Source organism: Cyprinus carpio, chromosome A9 (assembly GCF_018340385.1).
Source record: "Cyprinus carpio isolate SPL01 chromosome A9, ASM1834038v1, whole genome shotgun sequence".
Lineage (NCBI taxonomy): Eukaryota > Metazoa > Chordata > Actinopteri > Cypriniformes > Cyprinidae > Cyprinus > Cyprinus carpio.
In genome coordinates, this window is record NC_056580.1 from 3,391,424 (window position 1) to 3,416,266 (window position 24,843).

General features: G+C 41.0%; 1 protein-coding gene across 1 annotated transcript in view; it reads right to left on the reverse strand.

Annotated features, from left to right (window-relative positions):
- Positions 1-24,773, reverse strand: part of LOC122146041 — a 45,200-nt gene extending 20,427 nt beyond the window's left edge. Inside the window, exons 1-6 of the mRNA XM_042763066.1 lie at positions 24,732-24,773; positions 23,255-23,488; positions 19,646-19,671; positions 14,014-14,077; positions 3,974-4,059; positions 3,760-3,823 (exon numbers count right to left, since the gene is read on the reverse strand). Coding sequence (XP_042619000.1) covers positions 3,760-3,823; positions 3,974-4,059; positions 14,014-14,077; positions 19,646-19,671; positions 23,255-23,488; positions 24,732-24,773 — 516 coding nt within the window. The remainder of the gene's footprint in view (positions 1-3,759; positions 3,824-3,973; positions 4,060-14,013; positions 14,078-19,645; positions 19,672-23,254; positions 23,489-24,731) is intronic.
- Between the last annotated feature and the right edge of the window lie 70 nt (positions 24,774-24,843).

The following is a 24,843-nucleotide window of genomic DNA, read 5'->3' on the forward strand; positions in this document are numbered from 1 at the left end:
GTTGTTGGATTTGTGTCAAGGAAATCGTACTGCTGCAGAATACGCAGTAGATTTTCGCACCATAGCAGCGCAAAGTGGCTGGAATGAGGCCGCGCTTAAACCAATCTTTAGGCGAGGTCTTCACCCCAAATTACAATCAGAGATTGCTTGTAAGGACATGGATATGGACTTACAGCAACTTATAACCACCACGATCCGTATCGATAATCTGATACGTAACCATTCCACCTGTCCCCTAACAACTTCAATGTCTGCCACAACTGCTAGTGGCCTGGAACCTGTTGAACCCATGCAAATCGGCCTTACCAAAATCTCAATGGAGGAACGTGAACGACGGCGTATACAGAGACTATGTTTTTACTGTGGGCAACCAGGTCATCAATGCCGTCACTGCCCCAACAAGCCCACACCATCTAGAGTGAGTATACATTCAGGTAATCTATTCACCAAGTGCTTGACTCTCGTTATGACCATCAATTATGCAAGTTACGAACAATGTGTTTCAGCATTAATTGACTCAGGATCGGCACTGAACCTAATTCACCATGAATTGGTGGCTAAACTCAATATCCCTGTGATCCCTTGCATACCACCGATTCACATCACCGCCATCAACACTCAACCCATTGGCAAAGGTATCACTCATCAAACCATCCCTATTACAGTCAAGATTGGTGTGTTCCACTCTGAAACCCTCTCATTTTATGTTACAACTACACCCCAGCATCCAATAATACTAGGAAATCCCTGGCTAACCATTCACGACCCACAGATTTCTTGGGGTTCCAGAGAACTTACCAAATGGTCACCGTATTGCCACAGTCATTGTCTACAAGGTCATATACCACTTCCATGTCTAACCACAAGTGTTGAAAGTCCAATAACTAACGAAGCAGTTAAGATTCCCCCAGAGTACATTGAATTCCAGGAAGTCTTCAGCAAAGCCAAAGCTGCTACGTTACCTCCACACCGCCATTGGGACTGTGCCATAGACCTATTACCTAACACAGCACCTCCTAAAAGCAAGGTATATCCATTAACTATACCAGAAACGCAGGCCATGGAACAATACATTGAAGAAGCTCTGGAGTCAGGCTTTATCCGCCCATCCACATCACCAGCAGCATCTGGATTTTTTTTTGTGGAAAAAAAGGATGGTGGCCTACGCCCCTGTATCGATTATCGTGGTCTAAACTCCATCACTATCAAGAACAGGTACCCACTCCCATTAGTTCCCTCAGCCTTAGAACAATTACGTGAAGCCAAGATTTTTACTAAGCTTGATCTACGAAGTGCCTATAATTTAATCAGGATCAGAGAAGGGGATGAATGGAAGACAGCATTTATCACCACCAGGGGGCACTATGAATACTTGGTAATGCCGTACGGCCTATCCAATTCACCATCTGTGTTTCAATCATTTATCAATGAGATCTTTCGGGACATTCTAAATGACCACATTATCGCCTACATTGATGACATTCTAATATATTCGAAGACACGTGAGCAAAATATCCAACATGTGAAAGATGTTCTGTCTCGATTACTGGCAAACCACTTATATGTTAAGACTGAGAAATGTGAATTTCATGTCTCACATACCACTTTTTTAGGCTACAAGATCAGTCATCATGGAGTGGAGATGGACGCAAGGAAGCACTGTCTGAGTGGAGACACTGGTTGGAGGGAGCACGTCATCCATTTCAGGTGATTACAGATCACAAAAATTTGGAGTATATCAAGAGTGCTAAACGTCTGAACCCGAGGCAGGCTCGGTGGTCATTATTCTTCACAAGATTTCATTTCACAGTAACATATCGCCCAGGAAGCAAGAATGGTAAAGCCGACGCGTTGTCACGAATATATGAGTCAGAGGAAACTTCTTGCTGCCAAGGACCAATTCTACCCCCATCAGTCATTTTGGGCACCTATTCGTTGGGATATAATGGAGGAAATTCAAAGAAAACAACTAACAGAACCCACACCATCAGGTTGCCCCCCTAACCACCAATACGTTCCAGGATCTCTTCGGCAGCGCATCATGCAATGGGTCCATACATCTCTGAGCTCCGGACATCCTGGCATTCAGCGGACAGAGGAACTGGTACGCAATTCATTTTGGTGGCCTAATTTAACAAAGGATGTCTCTTTGTATGTCAAATCTTGCAGCATGTGTGCACAGTCAAAAACACCACGAAAACTTCCAGCTGGTCTCTTGGAACCCTTGCCTATCCCTCGGGCGGCCCTGGTCTCATCTGGCAGTGGATTTCATCACAGATCTACCCAGCTCTAACGGCTGCACCACCATACTGGTAATTGTTGATAGATTTTCTAAGTCCTGTCGTCTGGTACCACTAAAATCATTACCCACAGCTATGGAGACAGCACAAGCTTTATTTCAACATGTTTTTCGAATTTATGGCATACCAGAGGATATTGTTTCTGACAGAGGCCACAATTCACGTCCCGAGTATGGCAAGCCTTCTGCAAACAATTAAACATTAATGTCAGTTTAACATCAGGTTATCACCCTCAAGCAAATGGACAGGTGGAAAGAGTAAACCAAGAAATTGGGCGATATCTTAGATCCTACTGTAGTCAAGAACAGGAACGTTGGAATGAATTCCTACCCTGGGCAGATTATGCAAGAAACTCCCTTACTCACTCATCTACAGGACTCACCCCCTTCAAGTGTGTTTTAGGATATCAACCCCCCATGTTCCCTTGGTCGGGTGAACCTTCAGAAGTTCCGGCAGTGGATGACTGGGTCAGAAGAAGCGAAAGAGTCTGGGACAGCGCTCATGTGAGGCTACAAAGGGCAATCAGAGCCCAGAAAACCCAAGCAGATCGTAGGAGAAGTCCCCACCCAAACTATCAGCCGGGTCAGAGGGTATGGTTATCGACTCGAGATCTACGGTTACGGCTACCCTGCAAAAAGCTCAGTCCACGGTATGTAGGCCCATTTCGGATAATAAAGCAAATTAATCCAGTAACATACAGGTTAGAGCTCCCAGCTCATTATCGCATTTCTCCTTCATTTCATGTATCTCTGTTAAAACCCGCTCATCCTGCTTCCGGTCCTGCCTCCGAGGAGAGGGAGCCCCCCCCACCACTGGATGTTGATGGAGCTCCGGCTTACCTGGTCAAGGATATCATAGATTCCAGACGTCGGGGGGGCAGGCTACAATACCTAGTGGACTGGGAGGGCTACGGCACAGAAGAAAGATCTTGGGTGGCCGCCAAGGACATATTAGACCCATCATTGACCCGGGATTTCCATCATGCACATCCGGATCGTCCAGCACCTCGACCAAGGGGACGTCCACGAAGAACACCTGGAGGTGTTCCTAGGGGGGAGGAATCTGTAACATCAACCATCCATTCATCCAGCCGCCAGAGGGCGCCATCTCCTCATTACTGACTGTGCTCTTCTTCTTCCTCCGCTTCCTGTTTAAATCCAGCTCAGTTGTACAACAGATTGCGAAGTATTGCCAGCTAACCCCTGTCTCTACCAAGCGTTTTCTCATTGCCACATTGATTGCCTCGTGTATGTTCTTTGCCTGTTCTTGACCTTGTTTGTTGGATTACGATTTGGATTTGTTTGCTGTACGGACTGCTTGCTGTGATATTGACCTTGCTTGCTATTTGACCACGATTATCTGCCTTATCCTTGTGTGTGGTTTTCTCCACAATAAACATCTCCGCAAATGGATTCAAATACTCAACCGAGTCAGTCATCCTTACAATATATATACTTACAATAGAATGATTCTGTTTAAGTGGCTCAATTGTGTACACATGGACTCCATCATCAAACATGCCACTGAAGACCAGAGAGACATACAATTATGTTTATTAATTTAGCTGCTTAAATCCGAAGCAACTTAAAAATGAGAAAAAAATACAGACACAGCTGAATAATCCGTATATAGTAGAGAAAGCTTTCAGATATTATTTAAGCAGATTATTTCACTCCAGTAAACCATTGCAGGTGGACAGAGAGGCATGAGAGTTGTCATTCCCTCTGATCTGGCCATGGTAGTAACAGTGCTCTCCACCCTGACCACACACACACACACACACGTTGCATTTTGTCCTGTTTCCTGCATTTTTTGCCACAAAAGTGAATCAGTGATGTTTTAATTGACTCTATAGTGCGTTTTTGAGTATATACATGCATGACTGCCAGTGTTCAATAAACAGTCTAATGTTTCTATACTATATGTATTATGTGATTCATCATGGAGTGTCTGTCTGTCTCTCTCTGCATTGCTACTGCAGAGTAACGTCTGCTGGTCATGTGAGCTGATCAGCAGGTGAATCGAGTCATGCTGACAGACTCTTCCTGATTTAACACCTATCAGAATCTCCACCTCTCTCTATCCGTTCATGGTTTTTCTTTTGATGAATAATGAGAGGATGCAAGATGCAAGTTAACGAGTTTAATAATAATGAGGGTCAGAGTAAAGACACAGGCCGGGGACAAACAATCAGGTGGTGGTGGTGAAGCAGGGACGAGATGGCGATCTGGTGGTGGTGCGGTGAAGAGTGTGAAGAGAAACCCAGGAACCGTTGAACATCCAGACGACACGAGGAACTTATGAAATCCAACGGAGAACGGGGCTTGATGAGACACAAGAACAGGACGCACACCAGGGAACAACCACAACGATCTGACAACATGAGAGGGAATTTACTGACATATAAAGGGAGGTGAAATCAACGACAGCTGGTGACAATAATCAACACAATGTGTAACCACACCCACACAATTACACTCACACAGACACCTCAGTGTGAGACAGCCGATTCATGAACCGTGACAGTACCCCTCCCCCTAGGAACGCCTCCTGGCATTCCCAGACAACCTTACCTGTCGATTGTAATCATCGATAAGGGAGTGATCCAGAATGTCCCTAGCAGGAACCCAACTTCTCTCCTCCGGACCGTAACCCTCCCAGTCCACCAAGTACTGAAATCCGCGTCCCCTCCGTCTCGAGTCCAGAATGCGGTTTACCAAATATGTGGGTTCCCCATCTACGAGTCGCGGCGGGGGGGGGGGGGGGGAACCGGGGAATGCGGATTAATGGGAGAATAAAACACGGGCTTGATTTTAGACACATGGAAGGCGGGGTGAATTCTCCTGTACGCCGGAGGAAGTTTGAGTCGGACTGCCACTGGACTAATAATTTTGGTGACAGGAAACGGGCCAATGAATTTGGGAGCTAACTTGTTAGACACGGAGCGGAGAGGAATATTCTTAGTAGAAAGCCTCACTTTCTGACCCACGACGTAAACGGGAGGCTTTGACCGATGGCGATCGGCCTTGGCCTTCATGCGCCCCCCTGCTTGGAGTAGAGTCTCATGGGCTCTAGTCCAAGTATGGCGGCACCTCTGGACGAATGCGTGAGCAGAGGGGACCGCGACTTCGGATTCCAGACTAGGAAAAATTGGTGGCTGGTAACCTAAACTACACTTAAATGGCGAGAGGCCCGTGGATGACACTGGCAACGAATTGTGGGCGTACTCCACCATAGAGAGCTGTTGGCTCCAGGAGGACGGATTCTTGGCAACCAGACATCGCAACATTCTCTCAAGGTCCTGACTGGCTCGCTCAGACTGACCATTGCTCTGGGGATGATAGCCCGAGGACAGACTGACCGTGGCCCCCAGTAATTTACAAAATTCTTGCCAATATTTGGATATGAATTGGGAACCCCTGTCAGAGACCACGTCCATCGGGAGGCCATGTAACCGAAAGACGTGATCTATGACTGTGACCGCTGTCTCCTTGGCTGAAGGTAATTTGGGCAAGGGGATGAAATGTGCCGCCTTCGAGAACTGGTCCACTACGGTTAAAACAACTGTCATGCCATTAGAGGGCGGGAGGGCGGTGACAAAATCTAGAGCGATATGGGACCAGGGTCTCGAAGGGACAGGCAGCGGTCGAAGTAACCCATCTAGGGGTCGGTTAGATGTCTTACCAGTGGCACAGACTGAACAAGCCAAAACAAAATCGTGAATGTCGTGAGCCATAAGTGGCCACCAGAATCGTTGCTTAACTAGAAAACTAGTGCGAGTCACTCCTGGATGACAAGCCACGTTGGAACAATGACCCCATCGAATAACGTCGGACCGTAACCCCTCCGGCACAAACAAAACGACTCGGTGGGCAACCAGGCGGAGGCGTTACCCCTTCTAAGGCTGTCTTGACCTTCGATTCGATCTCCCATACCAGAGTGGAGATGACAACTCTCTCAGGTAAAATACACTCGGGAGTGACCGGGCGTTCGGATGGATCAAAAATACGAGATAAAGAGTCGGGTTTGATGTTTTTAGACCCAGGGCGGTACGAGAGAGCAAAATCAAAACGTCCGAAAAAAAGAGCCCACCGAGCCTGCCTGGAGTTGAGTCTTTTAGCTGATCTGATGTATTCAAGATTCTTATGGTCGGTCCAAACGATAAAAGGTACCCCAGACCCGTCTAACCAATGACGCCACTCCTCCAACGCTAACTTAACTGCCAACAACTCTCTGTTACCAATGTCATAATTACATTCGGCAGGCGATAATCGATGAGAAAAGAACGCGCAGGGATGCATCTTATCGTCTGAGGAAGCGCGTTGTGAAAGCACTGCTCCTACTCCCACCTCCGACACGTCGACCTCCACCACGAACTGACATGTGGGGTCAGGGGTGACGAGAATGGGAGCCGAAACAAAGCGACTCTTGAGGTTGGTGAACACTGCCGAGGCAGTGTTCGACCACCTGAACGTCGTTCGGGGGGAGGTCAAGGCAGTCAGAGGTGTGACTAGTTGGCTGAAGTTGCGAATGAAACACCGGTAAAAATTGGCGAACAACAGAAACCGCTGTAGGGCCTTACGGGAATCTGGACTTGGCCAATCTACCACAGCCTTAACCTTGTCAGGGTCCATGCGCACTCCCTCAGAAGAGATGATGTACCCTAGGAAGGGAACAGACTGTGCATGAAAGGAGCATTTCTCCGCCTTGACAAAAAGCCCATTCTCTAAGAGTCTCTGGAGCACTCGCCTGACGTGTTGAACATGTTCCTGGAGAGACGAAGAGAAAATCAATATATCATCCAGGTAAACATATATGAATTGATCTACCATGTCTCTCAACACGTCATTCACGAGTGCCTGGAAAACCGCTGGGCTGTTGGAAAGCCCGAAGGGCATAACCAAATATTCAAAGTGCCCCCTGGGGGTATTAAAAGCGGTTTTCCATTCATCCCCCTTCCTGATGCGAACCAAATGATATGCATTGCGCAAGTCCAGTTTCGTGAAAATGGATGCTCCCTGCAACCTCTTGAAAGCTGAATACATCAACGGCAAAGGATAAGAATTCTTTACCGTGATATTGTTCAGCTCTCGGTAATCAATGCAAGGCCGCAGAGAACCATCCTTCTTTCCAACGAAAAAGAACCCCGCCCCCGCAGGAGAAGAGGAACGCTGGATGAACCCAGAGGCCAGAGAATCAGAAATATATTTCTCCATGGCCTCCCTCTCAGGAACAGAAAGAGAGTAAAGTTTGCCCTTAGGCGGAGTTTTACCTGGCAGTAGATCTATCGCACAGTCATAGGGACGATGCGGAGGGAGAGAAGCAGCACGGGACTTACTGAACACTTCCTTCAGGTCGAGGTACTCCGCGGCCACATTAGACAAATCTGCTGCCTCACTCTGAAACACAGAACCAGACACAGAGGGACAGGCAGACACTAAACAAGATTCATGACAGTGGTTACTCCATGTGGAAATTGTGTTAGTGCACCAGCCGACCCGGGGGTTGTGTTCAAAGAGCCACGGGTGTCCCAAAACCACTGGTGCATGTGGTGAGTCCATGAGGAGAAATTAGAGGGTTTCGGTGTGATTGCCAGAAGTGATGAGGGTGATACTCTTGGTGGAATGAGTGTTCCGGGAAAGTTCTTGTCCATTGAGTGCGTTGACGGTGATCTGGTGTGAGAGGGGAGTGATGGGGATCTGCAGTTGAACAGCCAATCTAAAATCCATGAAATTACCCTCCACTCCCGAATCCAGTAGTGCATTGGTGCAGTGCGTCAACGTCTGCCATCTCAGTCTTACCGGGAGGAGGGTCGATGATGGTGATGAGGGCTTCTCGGCGGAGATCCCACCCGATAGTAGCCTCATACTTACTACCAGGCCTGCTCTTTTACCGGACAGGAGTGGATGAAGTGGCCCGCCCGGCCGCAGTATAGGCAAAGTCCCTGGGATCTCCACCTCTCTCTCTCCTCCCGGGAAAGCCGAGCTCTCCCCACCTGCATGGGCTCATGATCGAATGCGGGGCTGACCGCGCTTGCACCATCGGCCTGGTGGTTCTCTGGGCTGGGCTGTGGACGGCTGGGACGCGTCAGCCGGGTTACGCGATTAAGACGCGCGTCCACTCTCAGGGCAAGTTCTATCAGTCCGTTCAGTGTCTCTGGTAAATCCATGGCGTATATCTCCTTATTAACGCGGTCAGCCAGCCCATGCAGGAACATATCCCACTGCGCTTCCTCGTTACAACGGCACTCTGCGGCCAGGGTGCGGAACCGAATGGAAAAATCTGCCACCGAGCCTTCTCCCTGTCGCAGTTCGGTGAGTAATCTGGCCGCCTCCTTACCCGCCACTGCCCGATTGAAAACTCTCCTCATTTCTTCGGAGAGTGCCTGGAACGAGGTGCAGCAGTTGTGTCCGTTCTCCCACACCACCGTTCCCCAAAGCGCTGCTCTTCCTGACAGCAGGGTGAGTACAAACGCTACCCTTGTCTGTTCGCTCTGAAAAGTACGTGGTTGTAAAGCAAAATGCATGGAACATCTCGTGAGGAATGCTCTACAAAATTCAGGCTCACCGGAATAACCTTCTGGTGTGGGTAGGCGTGGCTCTGGTCCTTCCGCTGCTGCCGGCGCTGGTGGTGGGGGAACGGGCAGCGTGGGGAGCGCAGTGGGAGTTCGTAGAAGCTGTACCTGTTGGGTAAGCTCGGACACCTGCTTCACGAGTGTTTGTACCGCTCGACCTGTGCCTGAGATGTTTTCTTCCTGTTGGTCCATACGTGAGATACTGTGAGCGATGAAATCCTGGAGTTGAGAAGTGCTTGCTGCATCCATTGTTTGGTCAGATCGTTCTGTGATGAATAATGAGAGGATGCAAGATGCAAGTTAACAAGTTTAATAATAATGATGGTCAGAGTAAAGACACAGGCCAGGTACAAACAATCAGGTGGTGGTGGTGAAGCAGGGACGAGATGGCGATCCGGTGGTGGTGCGGTGAAGAGTGTGAAGAGAAACTCAGGAACCGTTGAACATCCAGACGACACGAGGAACTGACGAAATCCAAACGACACAAAGAACTGACGAAATCCAACAGAGAACGGGGCTTGACGAGACACAAGAACAGGAGGCACACCAGGGAACAACCACAACGATCTGACAACATGAGAGGGAATTTACTGACATATAAAGGGAGGTGAAATCAACGACAGCTGGTGACACTAATCAACACAATGAGTAACCACACCCACACAATTACACTCACACAGACACCTCAGTGTGAGACAGCCGATTCATGAACCGTGACATTTCTCTGTTCTAACTCATCTAATCTGCGGCCTATTATGCATCAAACTAAGATTGATGTAAAGACATAAAACACTGCCATCAAGTTAGCATTTTTAAACATTCGCTCACTAAAAAATAAATCATTTCTAATCAATAACCTACTGTAAAAACCACAAACAATCTGGATTATATGTTTCTAAATGAAACATGGCTAGAAGACAGCTGCAGTGCAACAGTCCTCAATGAAACAGCCCCTCCTAACTTTACTTTCATGAGTGTCTGCAGGACTGTTAGGAGAGGTGGAGGTGTAGCTTCTCTATTTAAAGATGTCTATCAATGCAAGCAAGTGTCATTTGGTCAGTACTTGTCTTTTGAATATCTAGGGGTTGTGCTGAAAGGTGCTCCACACATTGTGTTTATCACTATTTACAGGCCTCCAAAATACTCTCCAGCCTTTGTTGAAGAGTTAACAGAAATGTTATCAATGATTTCCTCAAAGTTTGACTGTTTTGCTATTGCAGGGGATTTTAATATTCACATAGATAATGCAGAAAACAAAACTACAAAAGATGATAACGGTTCTAAACACTTTTGACCTGATTCAGCATGTGCATGAACCCACACACAGTTGAGGACATACTCTAGATTTAATCATCAGTAGGGGTCTAAACATTTCATCCCTTGTTATTAAGGACGTAGCACTATCTGATCACTTCTGTATTCTCTTTGATATATTGATCTCTGCTACAACTGTATCTAGATCTGTCTCTGTCAGAAAGAGATGCATTAACAAGAACACTAGTGTGCTGTTGGAGGCTATATCTTTAACACCAAGCATTTCTGCAGACTCTGTTGATCCTCTCCTTGATTCCTTTAACTCAAAAGTTAAGAATGTTATTGATGATATTGCTCCAATAATAGTCAGTAAGAAAACAAACAGACAGAAGTCATTTTGGAGAAAATCAACAGCAGTACAGACTATGAAAAGACAATGCAGAAAAGCCGAGCGGATGTGGCAGAAGACGAAACTTGAAATTCACTATAGCATCTATAAAGACAGCCTTCATGCTTTTAATGTGGAACTAGCCACAGCTAGATAAAATTTCTTCTCAAACCTTATAAACAGTAACTTAAACAACACTCTTACTCTTTTTGCCAATGTTGAGAGACTGACAAACCCCCCAAGTCAGATTCCCAGTGAAATGCTCTCAGTTAGCAAATGCAATGAGTTTGCTTCCTTCTTTTCTGAGAGGATCATTAATATCAGGAAGGCGATTAGCACATCCTCAAGCAATGCAGAGGTCAGACAGATTTGGCTGCAATATCAAAAAGATATGTCTATTTTTGAAGCAATTGATAGCAAAACTTTGGAAGAAATAGTGCAGCACCTAAAATCGTCAACCTGCTATCTTGACACACTTCCCACATTTTTTATTTCTTTTTTCAAAAGTGTGCTTAACTGTTTAGAAGCAGATCTCTTAGTAGTAGAAGCAGAACGCCTCACTTCTTTCTGGGACATTTCCAAACTCCCTGAAAACGGCAGTTGTTAAGCCCCTCCTGAAAAAGAGCATCTTGATAACACCATTTTGAGCAATTATAGACCAATATCTAATATTCCTTTTATAGGCAAAATTATAGAAAAGGTAGTTTTTAATCAGCTGAACAAATACTTAAACTCAAATGGATACCTGGACAATTTTCAATCTGATTTCCGCATCCAAGCACAGAGACAGCGCTCATTAAGATAATAAATGATATTCGCTTAAAATCTGACTCTGGCAAAATATCAGTGCTGGTATTGCTAGATCTCAGTGCTGCGTTTGACACTGTCGATCATAACATACTTCTAGAGAGACTGGAAAACTGGGTCGGGCTTTCTGGGATGGTACTCAAATGGTTCAGGTCATACTTAGAAGGGAGAGGTTATTATGTGAGTATAGGAGAGCATAAGTCTAAGTGGACGTCCATGACATGCGGAGTCCCACAAGGCTCAGTTCTTGCACCGCTCTTGTTTAGCCTGTATATGCTCCCAAATAATGAGAAATAAGTCAAATAATGAGAAAGAACCAAATTGCCTATCACAGCTATGCTGATGATACCCAGATTTACCTAGCCTTATCGCCAAATGACTACAGCCCCACTGACTCCCTCTGCCAATGTATTGATGAAATTAATAGTTGGATGTGCCAGAACTTTCTTCAGTTAAACAAGGAAAACACTGAAGTTATTGCATTTGGAAAAAAAGATGAAGTTTTCAAGCTGAATACATACCTTGACTCTAGGGGACAAACATCTAAAAATCACGTCAGGAATCTTGTGTGATTCTGGAGACAGACCTTAGTTTCAGTAGTCATGTCAAAGCAGTAACTAAATCAGCATACTATCATCTAAAAAACATTGCAAGAATTAGATGTTTTGTTTCCAGTCAAGACTCAGAGAAACTTGTGCATGCCATTATCACCAGCAGGGTGGACTACTGTAATGGTCTCCTCACCGGCTTTCCCAAGAAGATCATTAGACAGCTGCAGCTCATCCAGAACACTGCTGCCAGGATTCTGACTAGAACCAGAAAATCTGAGCATATCACACCAGTCCTCAGGTCCTTACACTGGCTTCCAGTTACATTTAGGATTGATTTTAAAGTACTTTTACTCGTTTATAAATCACTCAATGACCTAGGACCAAAATATATTGCAGATATGTTCACTGAATATAAACCTAACACACCACTCAGATCATTAGGATCGAGTCAGTTAGAAATTCCAAGGGTTCACACAAAACAAGGGGAGTCCGCCTTTAGTTACTATGCCGCCCGCAGTTGGAATCAGCTTCCAGAAGAGATCAGATGTGCTAAAACATTAGTCACGTTTAAATCTAGACTCAAAACTCATCTGTTTAGCTGTGCATTTATTGAATGAGCACTGTGCGATGTACGAACTGATTGCACTGTATTTTACGTATTCACTGTATTTTATGTAAAATCATTTTCTATTTTTAACTGTTTTAAATTCATTTTAAATAAGTAAATTTTTTAATAATTTCCAGTGTTTTAAAATTGCTTGTTTTATGTTTTAAAATTGCATGTTTTATTTTGTTATTATTTTTCTTCATGATTATTTTACTTTCTTTTATGTAGAGCACTTTGAATTACCATTGTGTACGAAATGTGCTATATAAATAAACTTGCATTGCCTTGCCTTGCCTTGCCTTGTTACTCTCCCTCTCTCTCACAATCGTTAACACAGAAATTTCAGCACGTTGTGATTGGTGAATTCCTCAATCGTGACAGAAATGTTACACTCCTTAACATACTGTGAGGCCGTGTGTCCCAGCGCAATGAGACAAAAACAATAAAACCCATCATAAACGAGACATTTGTTGCATCTAGTGGGGACATAATTACTGATTATAATGACTTATACTGTGTTTTTACGCGTTGCGCTGCATAATGCGCTGCGTAAACATAAAACCATGTCTGTATTTGTGATCAGAGAAACGACAAACAACAAGCGCTACTCTACACTTATCAAAACTCACGTTTGAATCATCATTGGCAAATTATTTAAATATGAAAACATACTTACAGACTGTGAGTCAGAAGCGCCAGACTGTCTTTGCAAAGTTGGATCTGCCTCACTTAGAAACAGAAATACGTTACTCTCCCAGGAAACAGGCCAAACAAAGTATTTTCGCTTTCACAATGAAACCGTCTCCACAACATGGTGGCGTGGCAACAGCAAGAATCTAAGTTACGGTGTTATGCAAATCTTCCCACATAGTGACGTAGAGATGTGGGGGTGTGTTAGAACGAGGCGTTTTAGATAGGCGTGGTTGACTGAACTTTTATAAAGAATATCTCTTTGGGTTTGAGACTTCAGTTTTTGCAACTTCACAGATCTTCTTTATGCACCAAGAGCTTGTAACACTCCAAAGAGAAAGGAAAAATTTAAATTGCATCATATAACCCCTTTAAAAGATTCCATTAAATCAATAAATTGAACATTTTAAACATTCCTGTGTTCTCTGAGCTTTAGACTGACATCTCATGATTGTAGTGTAATTATATTATAGTTTATACCATTGGCACATTCTCAGAAAACCATTCTCCATTTGTGTCTCAGTGATTTATTACTGATATAATTAACAGGAAGGATAAAAAAAGGATTTATTACAAGGCAGACATAAAATAACTGACACTATCGTAATTTACACAGTATAAATTATAAGTATGAAAGCAACTACACTGTGGTGGTTCCTCAACTGTTATAATGATCTTGGTGTGAGAGGTAAAGCAGTTTTCAAAAATTTCAAATGAAACGATACTGTAGCTATCATTGGCAATGATTAAAATAGATACTGTATGACTAACTATTCTCTAAAAAGTACACACAGTCCAGAGTGAAATGCCAAAAAAATGAATTAAAAATGCATAGTTCATACCCTCCAAAGGACGGGCTTCCCATTCTCATAGTGTATCCCCACATAGTCTGAGGACAGCAGGTCACTGGGACACACAAACACACACAAATATGAACTGGCACAACACCATAATCATCTGTTGATTATGGATATCACAAGACTGGTATTCTGGCTCAAGTTAACACATGGCGACTGCTTTCGGCAGCCATAGAAGAGTTTTTGCTTTGAAAGGAAAGTATCTGAAAGTATCTGAGTATCTATTTTGTTGGACTGGTCCTGTAATCCAGGCCAAGTGTCGCTGCACTCAGTTTAACATATGTGCAGCACATGTTTTCTGCAGATTTTCAGCATTTCTCTTACATGCATTCAAGTGCTATTAATATTCTTTTTTGAAACTAAAAATTTGAGAATATATTTAGTAGACATAAATGTACAATTGATCCAGAATAATTACTTAATAATTCCTGCAGTAATTCACTCAAATGAAAGCTTGCCAGACCTAGCTACAGTAACTAAGGGGAAAGGGTTTAGCCAAGGGTCAGGGGTAATGACCCCGACAAACCGGAAATGCATTGGACAATTTGATATAATTTACTTTTTGTAATTTTTATTTATTTTGAATAATATTTGTACTATTTATTTCTCTCTATAATTGTAAATAGAGTTAACAAAAAAAAAAAAAAATTATAAATAATTAAATGAAATGAAATAATTTAATAGTATATAGACATGGTAAGGCTTTAGATTAGGGAACACGTATTCACTATGAACTAGTTGCTCATTAGCATGCTTATAACATATTAATAGCATTTACTAGCATATTGGCTGTAGAGAAACACTGAAGGACTACAACCGCTGTTCATTTAGCATGCAATCTCACTTCCCCGTGGTAGTTGTAGTCCTTATTTAGCTACTTTTTGTTGGTTAGTCACCACTGATAAGCTACTACTAAATATTGTATAAACTTCATTTTCTGTAAAGCTGCTTTGCAACGATTTGTATCGTAAAAAGCGCTATACAAATAAACTTGAATTGAATTGAATTGAACTGAACTTCATAGCAATTTACAGTTTACCGTTCAAGAGTTTGGGGTCAGCAAGATCTTCTAAAAGAAGTCTCTACGAATGTGCATTGTTCTGGATCAAAGTTTTTTGACTAGATCCCAATTTACCTACTTCTACAACATACTAATTTCATTTATGCACTTCAATTTAATTAATGGCCTCAAGACTGATTGCTTCTTGCACACTGAAAGTACACAGTTTTTCACATAGATGGTAAAGTACAGTTCAAAAGTTTGTGGTCAGCAAGAGTCAGTAACACTTTATTTTAAAGATCAATTATCATTATTAAAGGGGCCATATATGATGCGTTTCATGTTTTCCTTTTACATTAGTGTGTTTTGTAGCTCTTGGCCTTGTTATTGCATGCCTGATGTGCTCTGTCAAAAGAGAGCAATCTAAGATGTGTTCTAGACTGAGACTGACATCTTGACATCTGTTGGTGTGAGTATTTGTGTGAAATAGAGATAGGCAGTGTGTGTGTGTGTGTGTGTGTGTGTGTGTGTGTCAGGAGGTGACAATGATTCACCTTCAGCGTCCTTTAATCATCACAAGCCTCAACTTCAGTCAGCGAGGCAGAACACACAAATAAGCACTCTAGCTGACAAACCGCTCGCTGTCTCATTCTTAGCTGTTTGCTCACTTCAACGGAGGCCACATTCTGCCAGAAGGGCTTTTTCCTGTAACCTTGTGGAAATGACTCAAACACACAGTGCAGGTTAGTTTGGGAGCAAACAGGGTTGCAGCAGCGTCTGAAGGCTCGGATAAGAATATTAGACGAATTTTAGCATTAGTGGAGCTGTGAGGGTGGGTTAGGCTAGTGTGTGCATATGTCTGGGAATAACAGGACACAACATAATATATAAAGAACTGTTGTACTACACCCTTCTCTTTGTGTTTGGCCTTGATATAACAATGCTACTGACCCAGTGTGATCCAGTTTTCCACACTAATCCATCATGAACTAATAAAGTAACCCCAGTGCTACAGGTCTCTCAGAGTATTCCAGTAATAATATTCCAATGCAACATATATTTTTTCAGATGGATGCTATTTCCTATTATCGCCTCAACCTTTCTGACATAACATTAATGAAATCAATATTTGAGCGTAGCCTTGGTGATTGTGGGAAAAAAGATGAAGTCTGTGGTCAGCAAGAGTTTTTTTTTTATGTTTTGGAAAGACGTTTCTTAGGCCCCGTTTACACTAGTGCATTTTCGTTTTAAAAAACACATAACTTTTGCTACAGTTACGCCTATCATTTACACTACTCAAGCGTTTTAGACCCTCGAAAACAGAGACTTTTGAAAACGCTGCAGACCCCGTTTTAATTTGAAAAGTCCAGGTTTGTGTTCAGTGTCAACGGACCAAAACGAAGACTTTTAAAAACAATGGCGTGGCTGCCCACATTCGTTCTGCGTATCCTTGACAACGGTGTAAACAATAACATCATGTGTAGTGTTGTACCCATAGATGTATACGTAGATTCCCCATTCGAGCACATAGACGCATCCATGATCTGAATTATAGGGAATCTACCTATTCATATCTATGGCTGAACCTGCATGAATGGTCACGTGACATGCGTTAAAGCACTAGTATAACAGACGGAGATCGTTCTGAAACGCAGCAGAAACGCCAGTGTATACGAGGATCGTTTTCATTCTAAAACACCGTTTTAAAACGAAAATGCACTAGTGTAAACAGGGCCTTATGTTCACAAAGGCATGTGAAATTGGGTTTTTACTTTGGAATTTTTTGGGTTTTTTTGCTGGTTTTTTTGTACTTTGGAATCAGTGGTGCGCTGTCTTTCCACATTGAGGCAAAAGTTGCTTGTTGCTATTACTAGCCACTCCGAATTGTGTCTGTACTGGGGACTACGGTGATGTTATATATAAATGCATGTATCTTCACAGTTTTACATGCGTTAGACACTGTTTATCATGGTGCACAGAGGTTCATAACAAATCTTAAAAACCCTCACTCATCATTGTGTGTTGTATGCTCGGGTTGGCTGGTCGGGCGTTGTCCATCCAAACACAAAAACACTTTAATTTATAAATCTATAAAGTCTATCACTTACTTACTTACTTCCTATCTTTGTACACGCATCTGTAAAAAGTATGCTTGTAGCTATAGCCTCTAGGAACTGGTTTCGTTGGACACTTTTAAAGTAGTTTTATATGATCTGGAGAACGAAACATCGGGTTGTAGATGTTTTAGCTAGTTATGAATTGATATTGAAATTTGATGGATTTGCTTGTGTGTGTATATGTGTATGTATTGTTGGATGTTATTTGCTACACTCAAACGTGCTGTGTCTGTCAGTCTTGGCCACGACGCTCTTGTAAAAGAGATTCTTAATCTCAATGTGCTTCTTTCCTGGTAAAATAAAGGTTATAATAATAATAATTTGAAAATTTGAAATTAATTTGAAAGTGAAAAAAAAAAAAGTGACGTGACATTCAGCCAAGTATGGTGACCCATACTCAGAATTTGTGCTCTGCATTTAACCCATCCAAAGTGCACACACACAGCAGTGAACACACACACACACACACACACACACACACACACACACACACACACACACACACACACACACACCCACCCAGAGCAGTGGGCAGACATTTATGCTGCGGTGCCCAGGGAGCAGTTGGGGGTTTGGCGCCTTGCTCAAGGGCACCTAATCGTGGTATTGCCGGCCCGAGACTCAAACCCACACCCATGACTTCCTAGTGGTTAGTAAAGTCTTTACTGTTACTTTGGATTAAATTTAATGTGTCCTTTCCAGTTTTCTTTTAAATAAATTAATAAATCAACCCAAACTTTGAAACTGTATTTCATGTAAATAACAAAATAATTCCAAATAAATCCAAATATGATTTCCAAGTATATTGAATTCATACTGTAGAAGAAATGTTAAAGTCTCTTCATGTAATGTCAAGTGCAGACATAACTTTACTCATGAATTCAGAACTGTTTGCCATTCTAAAACCCATTTGAAATTCCTGTGGAATTCCATGATAAAATGCTAATATCAGGAATACAAACTGACCTGGGGTGTGTTTCCCAAAACCAATTATGGTCGCAAGTTCTGTCCTTATCAGCAGAGTTCAATGGAACTTGTGACCATAGTTGCTTTTGGGAAACACACCCCAGCTCTCTTCTCCAGAATCAAGACACACCAAAATAAACACAGTTCAAAGTTATACGATGAAACACCTCAGTGAATCTAATCTGATACAGTGTGTCTGCTGAAGCGTTCCACAGCTGCCGGGGGTGAGGAGGATATGGGAGCGGGGCGAGCCTGGGGTGGAGGGAAGTAATGAGGGATGTTTTACAGGTGCAGCCGGAGCAGGATTCTCTGAAAAACAGTCAAAAACCATCACAATCACATAATTCCATATTTACATCAAAACTTTTTCCAAAACAACAAAAACCTGCCACACATATTCACGGTTTTCCCATCTGTCAAAATCCTGTTCTGGGGGGTTGGGGGGAGATGGCTTTAACCTGCAGTAAAACCGAGGACTTGGCAACACTGCCTGGGCCACATGGTCTCTTGTCCGTGTGATATGTTTCATGCGTGTGGTGTTCAGAACCCGGCACTCCTGACTAGTTCAGTTTTGGGTTTGAACATTCATGCTCCATGTTTTGTCTCTTCACTCACCGTGCACTCTCTCTCTTTTTTTTTTTTTTTTTTTATCAAATCAGATCTTTTTAGGTGGACTGTCCACACTATTAATTGCAAATCCATTTTTTTTGTGTCCAGACATAACCAACGTATCTGCATGTGTTGTTTGGTTACAACACAGGTGTACACAAGACCACTTGAAATCCAATTTGAGCAGCCAGACTATCCAGACTGAGACAAACCTGACTGGAATCACATTTCAAACCACCTTCATAACTGATTTGTAAAAGTCTGATTTCATTTTTTCTTTTGTTTTGTTTTTTCTTTGTTCAGACTATCAAAAAGCCATCTGTGGTGCGTTTCCCAAAAGCAACTATGGTTCAGTGGAACTTGCGACCATAGTAAGTTAATGATGCTTTTGGGAAATGCACCCTTGATAATATCTGGATATGCAAAAAAATCAGATTTTTGCTGACAGTCTGAACAAGGCCTAAGTGTCATGTGTTGTCCTGTCTGTTAGTCTTCACCCAGCCCCTCATGTTACCTGATGTTTGGTTCATTCACCCCACCTGTTTTCCCAAGTTACCCTAATCATTTCCTTCCCTATTTATTCTCTGTCCTGTGTTGGTTCGTTTTGTATCCCTGCTCGCGTCCCTAATTGCCAGTTGGTTAAGTGAGGCTATTTTCTTACTGTTAATCTTCTTGGTTGTGTTTGCTAGTTTTATTTAGTTTTTGTTTTGCTGTATCATGGGTTGTTTTTGTTTTCAAGCTCTGTTGGCTTGAGTCCGGGCATTTATTTTAGCCCAGATATTTTGAGTTTCCTGAGTTTCTACCTTTGGGTTCTGTCTGCAAAATGTGACATTTTAATAATATATTTTCTTTCATTTATACTATGCTGCTATTATATTTATACACAATTTCTGCACTATTGGAAGAGAACTGAACTGAGCTGGACGAAGACATCACTGAATCAACAATAAACTTACTTTAACTGATAAACTGACTGTTTTCTTGCATTATCAGCACACATTTTTCCTGTTTAACACTGTAAGGCTGCTTTGACACAATCTGTATTGTATAAAGCGCTGTATAAATAAAGGTGACTTGACTAGACTTCATCTGCAAGTAGTTTTTTTCAATTACACTTTTGAGATCTGAAATACACTACAAGTGCACATTAAGGGGCCGTTCACACAGAACACGTCTTGCAATCTAAAAACGTGTGCTGCAGTGCTCAGGAATGTTTAAAAAAAAACAAAAAAACTGCACAGAACGAGATGAACTTTTGAGATGTAATGCAATAACGGAAATAACACAAAAACGCCAAACAGCAGAATAGATAGAGAATATCAGGCTTGTTTGCTTCTGGATTATTTTGAAGGGTGTAGTTACAGTATGTAGTGTTTTGGTTTACAAAACCTGCAATAACCATTCACGCGGCCAACACCACATGATGTTGAAGAAAAAAAAAAGAGAAAAAAAAAGAGAAAAAAAAAAAGATATTTACCTAACCCAACTGTTTATCTTCAACAAAAATAATAAATACTCATTCAAAACAAAGTAAAAAAACTCCAAAGCAAAATCTACATAACATTTTACTGTGCATTCAAAACAATGTGAAGAAATTCCAAAGCAATGTCTGTTTAATGTTATCATAGTCACAGCATTTTCAGCTGCAACAATCACAAACACTTCTTATCGTGATGAGGTGCAGGGCTGGGTGAAACGTGACTCACCCAGTCCCATATTTTTATGTAGTACTTTCTGTTCTAATCTCAAATGGTACATAATGTGACGTTGTTTTGAACATTTGTTTGGTTTGCTTTCATTAAGTTAATAAATAAAAGAGAAATCACATGATGAATTATCTTTTATTTGTAGTATTGAAATCATTGTATTTAAATAAATAAATAAATAAATAGGTTTTATCAAATGGTGTTGTAATATCTAAAATGTTTGGGTTGAATTTCTAGCCTCTTTAATATAAAATAATTATTCTAAAATTAAGAGTGTGTCATAATTCATAGACACACTACTAAATTTTAAAGACTCTGAAATGTAGGCTACGTCTCAGGAGTTTGGTCACAACTGAAAGCACTGACTGGCTGATCAATCATGTCATTGCCATTCTTAATAACATACAACATTAAAATGGCACATGGAAAAGAAAAAAAAAAAGTGCCTGAAGTCTTTCATGTCTACACAAAAGAGGTAATTTTTGTTTCTTAAAAGAATAGTTCACCCAAAAATGAAAGTTTCTATAAAATCACTATAATCCATAAGTAATCCAGACAACTCCAGTCCATCAATGAACGTTTTTTAAGTAAAAACAAAATTGTGTTTGTAAGAAACAAATCCATCAAGGCATTTTAACTTTAAAATGTTGTTTCTAGTCAAAATCCATAATAACACTTCCTCCAGTTAAAAAGTCCATCCTCTGTTGTCCTCTCACATTAAAATCCACCCGCATATTTTTAGAGCTGTTTTGGAAACGGTGCTTAATCTGTGCACATTTCACTCCTGATTCAGATGAGACGACTTTTTTTACTGGAAAAATAGTTTAAGGTTAAAACGCCTTCATGATGAATGTGTTTCTTACAAACTCCAGCTTTTCACTTCACGAGACATTACCTGATGGACAGGATTCGTGTGGATTATTATGATGTTTTTATCAGCTGTTTGGAGTCTCATTCTGACGGCACCCATTCACTGCAGAGGATCCACTGGTGAGCAACTGATGCAACATTTCTCCAAATCTGTTCTGATGAAGAAGCAAACTCATCGATATCTTGGATGACCTGAGGATGAGTAAATTGTCAGCAAATTTTAATTTCTGGGTGAACATTTCGATTAAAACCGTTTCATATCATTTCATTTGCATCAGCAGTGTGTATTTATCAGAGGTTGACTAATGTATTTTTGCTTTTTTCAGTGAAACTTTTGTCTTTCTGTGGCTCTACTAAAGTCTGTGTGCTTCATATAGACTAGAGAACTATAATATAGATCGCTCTTTTTCTTTCCCTTTTGCTCTGTTTTTTTTTTTTTTTTTAAACACCGAACTTCAAACTCATCTATGCCACTGTCTGTAAACATTCTTTAAGTGAACTTTTACCCATTTGGTGATTAAATAAACAATTTTAGAACACTGCTTGAATTGAACGCGACATGTCCTTTGTGTTGTCCTAGACCTGTGAGTTGTTCTAGATGCTGCGCTTTTTGTCCCATGTGTGACTGCCATATTTTGTTATTTTGATTAGATAATCATCATGTGTTCTAGAACAGAAGCAATTAGTCATCTATATAGAGTCTGTTAATTTCAACATCTACTAATACATTTTAAAATGTTGAAGTTGCTACTGTTCAAGGTGCTGTATGTAGGATTGAAACCAAGTGGTTGAACTAGGTATTGCAGTCCAAATTCAAAAGAGGGTTATTTTCACCCGGCCCCTCCTCCTCAGACACAGGTTGCCAGATTAATAAGAACAAACAGGAACGAATGCACTTGTTGATGAATGAAAAGAAATAAGACGGTAGACGGTACAAGTCATGTTTAAAGCAAGAAATAATTTACTTCCGGGAAATATACAAAAAATGTTTATGGAGAGGCAGGGTGGGTATAAATTGAGAGATGAATTAAACTTTAAAAAGAAATACTCTGAAAAGTATGTGCATCACTATATGTGGGGTGAGGTTGTGGAATAAGTTGGAACCTGTACAACCCTTTTAAAATGTTGTATAAAATTGAGTTACTAAAAGGTTATGAGGTGGAACAAGAAATAATGAGGGTGGGTTAAAAGATTGATTTAAGATATTTTTTGTAATTTTTTATTTATTAATGTATTTGTTTAATGGTTGTTGTGCAATAAGGATATGTTGTTGTGGTGGGATAGATTTCATAGATGAACATGGTTATATAAGGGGTGGGAAAATAACAAGCTTTTGCTTCAACACATGAATGCACTTGTTGTTGTTCCATATTTTACTTTATTTTATTTTAAATTTTTTTTATTTTATTGAAAAATGAAATGAAGATAGAATGCTGTGTTTTTTTCCGCCAACTGGCCACCCAGGGTGCCGAAATACAATTGGGTAAACTGGCAGTGGGCGTGTTTCACAAACCAAAACAAAGATGACATTCCGACCCGGGACACACATTTTCAAAGGAGAAAAACTAACTGTAGCATTGTTTTTCAGATAAACAAATATGTTAACTTAGCATGTTTCTTAAATATCTGCAAACATATTATGGTATTTTTATGCTTTAGTTGAGACAAAATCTTACATACAGCATCTTTAACATTAGTTAATGAACTATGAACTAACTTTAATGCTCAATATATAATTATTATTTAATATAAATTTTTTTTTTTCAAGTATAAAGTATGTTTCAGTAGTTTTCATTCATTATTATAGTAAAGCACTATTTTAGTTTTCATTCAGTATTCATTTTAAAAACTACCAGTTTATTGGTATCGGCCAGTGTGGTTCAACCTAGCTATCGGTATCGGTAAAATCCACTATCAGTCAACCTCTAGTATTTATATTGTGTTTCTATGGCTATAACCTGAAGCATCATGTTCTGTAACAGATGCTGAGTTGAATCTGCTCTCATCTGTCCATGTGGGTCAGGAATCTTAGTGCGAGTGTTCAGGTCATGGTAGGTGCTCCCAGAAGATTTCTTCAGGTAGTACACGAGGTGGGAGGGGTATGTGAGCGTGCATTCAGACTCCTGTGGGCCGCTGGCATTGTGCTTCTGTCCGGCTGCAGCATCATCCTTCTGTAGCAGCAAAGACACTGCCTCCCCGGGGATCTCAGCCTCCAACACTGACAACACACATGCACACACACACACACACACACACACACACACACACACACACACACACACACACACACACACACACACACACACACACACACACACACACTCATTTGATGAACACACCTGACACTAATGCCATCTAAACTAGGCCAGTCTGACACTCAACCACAGAGAAACCTCAAATTAAACTTTCAGTTGTACTGCATGCAGACTACAGCACATGCTTCACAAGCAACAAACAATAGCTTGATCTATTTAAACTATGATTAATATCATTAAAATGATAACAATGCCATAAAGCTCTGGTGCTCATGTTATCCACTCTATCATTGCAATATGCCATTATTATTATTTGTAATTATTATTATTTTTTTTTTATTTTATTTTTTGTGAGGCAGGACCCTTACCTTAATTCATGGAGTCCTGGGCAAATGGGCACAGGTAATATCATTGAGGGTATTTTATTCACACTTTATTTTAAGGTCCATTTCTTACTATTAACTAACTATTAACTATGACTTTTGACTCAATAAACTCCTAATTTGCTGCGTATTAATAGTTAGTAAGGTAATTGTTAAGTTTAGGTATGGGGTGGATCAAGGGATCTAAAATATGGTCATGCAGAAAAAGACATTAATATGTGCTTTATATGTACTAATATACAATCAATACGCTAGTAATATGCACGCTAGTTAATAGCGAGCAATATGTTATATGCATGCTGGTTAATTGCCCCTTAAAATAAAATGTTACCCAATGCATATTACTATTATTTTGGCTGTTTATTATTACTTATAAAGCACATATTAATGCCTTATTTGGCATGGCCATATTCTACATCTCTAAACATAACTACTACAACAACCACTTACTAAGCAGCAAAGTTTATTGGAGTTTATTGGGGAACTCTTAGTTAATAATTTTGAATTTGTGTTTACAAATTTAAAGTGTTACCCAAATTAGTTATTAGTTCATTATTAATTTATAATATTTGTTTATCTTTTTATATATTATTATATTTACTAATATGCAATTATGTAACGTTAATATTTCATATATAAAATTCCATCTGAGAAAAAATACCAGACTCAACAGAGTTGTAAATTACATTTTTAGCTCATTATTAATTTATGTATTTTTTTTATATTTACATGTGTTTATATAAACAATTAAATTTACTTCATATTATTAGTTTTTATATATATTACATTAATGATACCTGGATCTCAGACTCATGTGAGATGATTAAAGTCACACGCATGACACTCCAAGCCCGAAGCAATAGTCTCATTTTAGGAGAAACAATGACAGGTGTTAAATTTTTTTTATTT